At 34.7% G+C, this 8,727-nt stretch overlaps 1 protein-coding gene across 1 annotated transcript; it reads right to left on the reverse strand.

The window, feature by feature from the left end:
• Window positions 1-208: 208 nt before the first annotated feature.
• On the reverse strand, window positions 209-655 carry LOC145687441 (death-associated inhibitor of apoptosis 1-like). Its single transcript, XM_081760892.1, has one exon. It carries the CDS (start codon window positions 653-655, stop codon window positions 209-211), a length of 447 nt encoding a protein of 148 aa, XP_081617018.1.
• Between the last annotated feature and the right edge of the window lie 8,072 nt (window positions 656-8,727).

The raw sequence follows: 8,727 nt of genomic DNA on the forward strand, positions 1-8,727 counted from the left end.
AAGCACATTTGGAAGCATAACGAGTATGATCGATCCACGGGTCGTCTTCTGGCAACCATTTATGGAGACCCAGACCGCAATAGTAGCAGATGACTGCGTCGCCCTTTTCAGTGTAAAAGAAACCAGCAGTACTAAATGCTTCCGGTCTTTGCTTAAGGCTTACGGCCCAAGACTTATGGGAGTCTAAACGTGATTATTCGATAAAATACTAATGATGTACAGGGCCTCTAACCGGTACTTCATCATTTCCAGCCAATGAACTAGTCGGTGGAGGGGGGTCCCGCTCTGAACATGAATGTTCTCTCAGTTCGAAATGTAGGCTTCCACCAACATCATGACCTGTTCTATGAGGAATAGATTGAGGGATCAAGGGCACCTCCGCAACCAGGAATCCTCGGCGGAATGGACAATATCGGGACCAGCGCGTGTGTGCTTTCTGTGCCGCATCTCCTGGTTCAAATGAGCTAACCTCGAGGTTACAGAAGATGCATTTTACGGACTCGGGTGCACGTAAGAAGTAGAAGCCAGTACGAGCCAGGGAAGCTGGCGAGATAAAAGGTACTGACCAGTTAGTAAACGTGGACAATCGAACTCGTTCGTCCTTTAGATCTTGTGTTGATGTAGAGGGTGTGTCCGTGCTGTGGTTGACATCCATGATCTCGAAAGAGAGAGACAACGGAATTTGTGTGCTTGCTGGCTTATGTTATACGTAATTGGTACTGATATTCGTACAACTACCCCGTAACACTTAAATAGTGAGGAGGGGTCGGGGTGAGGTCATTTGGCAAAAGGGTTGTTTTCGCCGGCGACGTCGAAGAAGTGCGCGTGTGCGCAATGTTACTGCAGTCATAATACTGGCTGCGATACCAATAATAATTAAGATGAGTGCAAGTAAGTAGTAGAAAAATGATCGATCTGGAACATATTTGGAACATATTAGAACAATCCAGGAGCCCATGGGAAATCGAACACCTTGAATCGTCCACCCACGGTCTTTTACGACCTCCATTTTAGGGGTGTATTTGTTCCCTTTTATGAGCACTTTTTAGGGGGTGTACTCGTTCTCTTTTATGAGTACATTTTAAGGGGTGGACTCGTTCCCATTTATGATCACTTTTTCCACCACTTTTTCCACCATGGCAGAGACTACGAACACATAGTCTCGTAATCTTAAAGGGGTGGACTCGTTCCCTTTTTCCACCCCTTATTTTACCACAGCAGATTACGTAACATAGCAAAGATGTATTCGTTTTCAACCCCTATTTGAACATAAAAGAATGATACATAAGACTACGTAACATAGCAGGGATGTATTTTAACATAAGACTACGAACACCCTGAACCGTCCCGACATGGTCCTTTACGACCTCCAGTTTAGGGGGTGTAATCGTTCTCTTTTATGAGCATATTTTCCACCCCTATTTTAACATAACAGAAATAGCAAACACTACCAACATAATAAGGGGGTGTACTCGTTTCCAACCCTTTAATTAACATAGCAGAAATTGCATAAGACTATGTAATACAGCAGGGGTGTACTCGTTCCAACCCTATTTTAACATAACAAAAATAGCAAATATTACAATCGACACCATGAACCGTCCACCCACGGTCTACAGATAACCATTTTAAGGGGTTGTATTCATTCTCTTTGATGACCACTTTTTCCACCCCTAAGGAAAGACTACGAACATAGCAAATTCGTTCCACCTCTAATTGAACATAGCAGAGATGTATTCGTTCTACAAAGGACCTCCATTTTTGGGGTGTATCCATTCTTTTTTATGAGCACTTTTTAAGGTGGTGTATTCATTCTCTTTTATGAACACAAGTTAGGGAGTTGTACTCGTTCTCTTTTATAAGCATATTTTCCAAGCCCTATTTTAACATAGCAGAAATTACATAAGACTACGAACACATAGCAGAGCAGAGAATACATAAGACTACGAAACATAGCAGGGGTGTATTCATTCCCTTTCATCAGCATTTTTATCAACCCTTATTTTAATTAAACATAGCAGACAATGAATACCTTTCTAACATATCAAAGGGGTTGTACTCGTTCAAATGTCACAGAGAGTACATAAGACTAAGAACACACAACTATTTAACATAGTAGGGCTGTATTCGTTCCACCCCTACTTAAACATAGCAGAAATAGTAAAAGAGTATGGCTTATTTTCCAACCCCTATTTTAACATAGCAGAAATTACATAAGACTACGAACAGATAGCAGAGCAGAGAATACATAAGACTACGAAACATAGCAGGGGTATATTCATTCCTTTTATGAGCATTTTTCAACCCCTATTTTAACTATAAACATAGCGGACAATGAATACCTATGTAACATAGCAAAGGGAATGTCGATAAGATTACGAACACACAACTATTTAGCATAGCAGGGCTGTATTCGTTCAACCCCCTATTTTAACATAGCAGAAATTTATGAACACATTCTCCACCCCTATTTTAACGTAGCACAGATTTCGTCCTCAACCCGTAATTTAACATAGCAAAAATGACACAAGCATGTCCCCAAACTACTGACCATCGTGAACAAAGGTCAAACTCGTAAACGAAGCAACATATCGTGGTGTGTTTTCAACATTTAGTAGTTGATCATCAAAGAGCACATGTCCCAAAAGTGTTGACCATCGAGCTCAAAGGTCAAAATACTTAAAACCTAATAACTAGAAAACGGAGCAACATATTGAGGTGGTGTTTCCACATTTAGCAATTGGTCATCAACAGCTACATGGCCCAAAAGTGTTGACCAGCGAGGACAAAGGTCAAAATACTTAAAACCTAATAACTAGAAAACGGAGCAACGTATTGAGGTGGTGTTTTTACATTTAGTAATTGGTCATCAACTACTACAAGTTCCAAAAATACTGACCATCGAGGTCAAAGGTCAAAATACTTAAAACCTAATAACTCGAAAACGGATCCACGTATTTAGGTGGTGTTTCCACATTTAGTAATTGGTCATCAACAGCTACATGACCCAAAAGTGTTGACCATCGAGGTCAAAGGTCAAATACTTAAAACCTAATAACTCGAAAATGGAGCCACATATTGAGGTGCTTTTTCCCCATTTAGTCAGAGAACACGAACCAATAGCAGGAGTGTATTCGTTCCCTTTTATCAACCTCTGTGTAAAATAGCAGAAATTACACAAACATCATCTAGTACTACATGTCGTAAAAGTACTAACCATCGAGATCAAAGATCAAATAACTCGTAAACGGAGTCAAAACATTGAGGTGCTGTTTCCACATTTAGTAATAGGTCATCAAGTACTACATGTACTAAAGTAATGATCATCGAGGTCAAAGGTCAAATAACTCTTAAACGAAGCATCGTATTGAGGTATTGTTTCAACATTTAGTAATAGGTCATCAACTACTACATGTCCCAAAAATATTAATCATTGAGGTCAAAGGTCAAATAGCTCGTAAACGGAACAAAATATTGAGGTGTTGTTTCCACATTTAGTAACAGATCATCAACTACATGTACGAAAATATTGACTATTGAGGTCAAAAGATCAAATGACTCGTAACAGAGCAACGGATAAATTTGTGTGATCTATTCAATTTTGTACCAAGCAGAAAAAAGTGAAGAAGGAATATATTTCAGTGGCTTATTTACTTTTGTATTAATGAGAAAGAAATCAAAGAAACACAATTTTAACTAGCGCAGAATTTCTGTACCTCTTTCGGCTATTCAAATAAACGTAATAATTAATTTGGATGGAGTATTTATTTTTCTACTAACAAAAAAGAAAGCAAAGATATGGCATTTTAACTAGCTGAGAATTTTATATGATCTTGTACTATTTAAACAAACGAAGGGATAAATTTAAGTGATCTATTCCATTTTGTACCTAGGAGAAATGCCCCTTCAACTAGCTCAGAATTTATGTACCTTTATGTGCTAACCTAAAAAAAGCGAAGAAGGTCCAATTTAACTGACTGAGAATTTTATATCTTCTACTATTTAAATAAACGAAGCAATATATTTGAGTGATCTATTCAATTTTATACCAACGATAAATGCCATTTTTATCTAGCTCAGAATTTCTAGTGCATGTTGTATTATTTAAACAAACGAAGGGATAAATTTGTACTAACCAGAAAAAGCGAAAACGGACTCAGAATTTATGTATAACCTTTGTACTGCTCAAATTAACGAACGAATAAATTTGGGTGTCCTACTTTTATAAAAACGAGAAGTGCCAGTTTAACTAACTCAGCATTTTATACCATTTTGAAATATTAATTAAACAAAGGAATATACTTGTACTAACCAAAAAAAGCGAAAAAGGACTCAAAATTTATATACTTTTGTACCAATCCAATTAACGAAAGAATAAAATTTAGGTGTTCTACGTTTTATACCCACGAGAAAAAATGAACGTCCATTTTAACTAGCTGAGTATTTTATACTATTTTCTACTGTTTAAATAAACAAAGGAATAAATTTGTACTAACTAGAAAAAGCGGAAAAGGACCATTTCAACTGACTCAGAAGTTCTATACCATTTTGTACTATTTACGAAGGGATAACTTTTGAATGAATTTAAATTCTGTAGCAACAAGGAGCACTTTAACTAGCTCAGAATCTTGTAACATTTTTAATACTCAATTAAACCTAATAAATAAATTTGGATGAAATATTTAGCTTTGTACCAAGTAGAAAAAGGAAATAATTAACATTTTGTGCTAAACAAGCAAACAAAGGAATAAATTTATACTTACCTGAAAAGGCGAAGAAGGATCATTTTAGCTAACTCAGCACTTTATATTTTTTTGGGCTATTCAAATAATTGAAGGAATAAATTTGATTGGTCTATTTTATTTTTGTACTAATCAGAAGAAAATGAACCATTTTAACAAGCTCAATATTTTATACCTTTTGCGCCATTTAAAAATGAAAAATATATTGGAGTGTCCTATTTCTTTTGTATCGATGAGAGAAATAAAGCAAATAAGAACCATTTTTAACTGGCTTACAATCTTCTACCTTTTGTAAAATTTGAAAAAAACGAAGGGATAAATTTGTACCAAACCGAAAAAGGCAAAGAAATACGATTTAACTAACTAATAATTTTTGTGCTACAAAATAAACGAAGTAATAAATTTGTACTAGGCAGAAAAAGCGAAGAAAGATCATTTTAAAAACCTCAGCATGTTATACATTTTCGTACTACTCAAACAAACGAAGCAATAAATTTGAGTGGCTTATTTACTTTTGTACCAACGAGAAATGACAATATAACTTATTGAGAATTTTATAACTTTTGTACTACTCAAATAAACGAAGGAGTACATTTGGGTGACACATTTAGTTTTGTACCAACCACGAAAACAGCGAAGAAGGTCAATTATAACTAGCTCAATATTTCTGTACCATTTTGTGCTTTTCAAATAAACGAAAGAATAAATTTGAGTGACCTATTCAATTTGGTACCAACAAGAAATGCCATTTTAACTAACTCAGCATTTTATACCTTTTTGTGCTATTTAAATAAACGAAGAAATAAGTTTGTACTAACCAGAAAAAGCGAAGGAGGATCATTTTAACTAACTCAGAATTTTATATATTTTGTAGTAATTAAATAAACAAAGGAATAAATTTGTGTGATCTATTCAGTTTTGTAGCAAGCAGAAAAAGGAAGGAAGTACCATTTTGTACTAATCAATTAAACGAAGGAATAAATTTGGGTGTCTCATTTAGTTTTTTACCAATCAGAAGAAAAGCAAAGAAGTTCCATTTAACTTGGTCAGCTTTCCTAGTGAAATTACACTAAAAAGGTCATGTTAATAGCCGTTTACCTTCCACACTAGTAAGGTGCCCTATATTATATAAAACAAATTTGTGCTCAATAGAGTGTACCGTAGGACCCTCACTACACTAACAATACAAATGTTAGGTAACGCATTCGTAACGTTGCTTAAATATCTGCAGCAACCGAAAGAATAATAGGTTTGAGAATTGAGTAATTCAGCACTTTTTATAGATGATGGGCAACATGGAACTTAAAAAATTTTTCTCTTCCTTGATGAGCTGATTTTTATTTTGATATGATCTCTTTTTCATTTGGTTTTCCTTCTTTTTTTCCTTTGTCAGCGCGGTGACCCAAAATGGCCGAGCATGCTGTTTATTCTTTTCTCTTTAGTACGTCTTCATCTCTTAATAAAGCTAATTGCTATGGACTCTCCTCTACAGAATTAAGTTAAAATTCAATGTATGACGCTAATCTTCTCTGTAACCAATGGTAGCTCTGGTTGGTTATATCTTACGTTCAAATATGTAGTGAATGACCGGAAAGCTTTGGACTTCAATGGCGTTAGTAGTTTGTCAAGCGATAAGAAATGAAAGACTTAATTCGCTAAACGCAACTCTATTAACCATATAACTATAAGCCTTACTTTGTGACGGAAGAGGCAATTAAAATTTTTTAGCAGTGCTACTTTAAAGTTGCCCTTTCTCTGGTGACACAAAATAAAAAAATCTAGCACCAAAACTATGAGCCTTACTTAGTGACGGTAGAGGCAATTGAGTTTTATTTAGCAATGCTACTTTAAAGTTGCCCTTTCTCTGATGACACAAAATAAAAAAAAATCTAGCACCACAACTAAATAAACCACTCAAACTTATCGTTTTGAAACCCCAGAAAGGTATAAAAATGGAACTTCTTTGCTTTTCTTCTGATTGGTACAAAAAAATGACCCACCCAAATTTATTCGTTCGTTTATTTGACTAGCACAAAATGGTACAGAATTATTGAGCTAGTTAAAAAGGACCTTCTACGCTTTTTTTCATGGTTGGTACAAAACTATATGAGACACCCAAATTTATTATTTCGTTTAATTGATTAGTACAAAATGGTACTTCCTTCCTTTTTCTGCTTGCTACAAAACTGAATAGATCACACAAATGTATTCCTTCGTTTATTTAATTACTATAAAAGATATAACATTTTGAGTTAGTTAAAATGGTCCTCCTTCGCTTTTTCTGGTTAGTACAAACTTACTTCTTCTTTTATTTAAATAGTATAAAATGCTGAGTTTGTTAAAACGGCATTTCCCGTTGGTACCAAATTGAATAGGTCACTGAAATTTTTCTTTCGTTTATTTGAGTAGCACAAAATGGTACAGAAATATTGAGCTAATTAAAATGGACCTTCGTCGCTTTTTTCGTGGTTGGTACAAAACTAAATGTGCCACCCAAATTTACTCCTTCGTTTATTTGAGTAGTACAAAATTGTACGTAAAAACTGAGTCATCTTTCGCTTTTTTGCTTAGTACAAATTTATTCATTTGTTGATTTGTGTAGCAGAAAAATACTCAGCTAGTTAAAATGGCCCTTCTTTGCTTTTCTTCTGATTGGTACAAAATTGAATAGATCACTTAAATTAGCTCCTTCGTTTATATGAGGAGTACAAAATGGTATAAAATACTCAGCTATTAAAAAAGGTCCTTCTTCACTTTTTCTGCTTGGTAGAAATTTAGTCCTTCCTTTCATTGCGTATAACAAATGTTATAAAAGTTTCAGTTAGTTAAAATGTGAAATCTCGTTGATACAAAAGTAAATAAGCCACTAAAATTTATTGCTTTGTTTGTTTGAGTAGTACGAAAATGTATAACATGCTGAGCTATTTAAAATGGTCTTTCCTCGCTTTTTCTGCTTAGTACAAATGTATTCCTTTGTTCATTTGTGTAGCACAAAGTTATTAGTTTTTTCTCGTTAGTAAAAACTTATTCCTTCGCTTCTTTGAATAGCACAAAAAGGTATAGAAATTCTGAGCTTATTCCTTCGTTTGTTTGAGTAACAGAATATAGTCTTTCTTTCTTTTTCTCTGGTTGGTACAGAAAGTAGAACATCAAAATGTATTACTTCGTTTGAGTAGTACAAAATGTACGTAAATACTGAACTATTTAAAATGGACTTCTCCGCTTTTCTAATTGCTAATACAAAAGTAAAGAAGTAAACAAATTTTTTTCATTCTTCAATTTTTTCTACTTGGTACAAGATTGAGTGGGTCACTGAATATTAGCACTTCGTTTATTTTAATAGCACAAAAAGGTACAAATTGCTGAGGTAGTTATCATTGGTCTTCTTGGCTCAATCAATTCAATTTGAGGTAGTTAAAATGGCGGTTCTTAAATTCTTCTCGTTAATGCAAAAGTTAATAAGTCACTAAAATTTAATAGTTCTTCACTTTTTTCTGCTTGGTACAAAATGTAATAGGTCACAAATTTATCCGTGGCTCCGTTTACGAATTATTCGAGTTTTAATATTTTACCTTTGACCTCGATGGTAAGTAGTTTTGGGAAATGTAGTAGTTGATGACATATTACTAAATGTGGAACTGCACCTCGATATGTGGCTGCGTTTACGACTTATTCTTTTTTAAATATCTGACCTTTCAACTGGATCGTCAGCACTCTTACACCACGTAGTAGTTGATGACCTATTACTAAATGTGGAAACTGCACCTTAATATGTTGTTGCGTTTACGAGTTATTCTGGTTTAAATGTTTCACCTTTCACCTCGATCGTCAGTACTTTTGCGGCATGTAGTAGCTGATGACCTATTACTAAATGTGAAGAAAGAACCTAAATATTTTGCTCCGTTTACGAGTTACTCGGATTCAAACTTTATCGTCGATGGTCAGTATTTTGGGACATGTATTAGCTGATGACATATTACTAAGT

The sequence above is a fragment of the Thermobia domestica genome, chromosome 6 (genome assembly GCF_964235325.1).
Source record: "Thermobia domestica chromosome 6, izTheDome1.hap1.1, whole genome shotgun sequence".
Lineage (NCBI taxonomy): Eukaryota > Metazoa > Arthropoda > Insecta > Zygentoma > Lepismatidae > Thermobia > Thermobia domestica.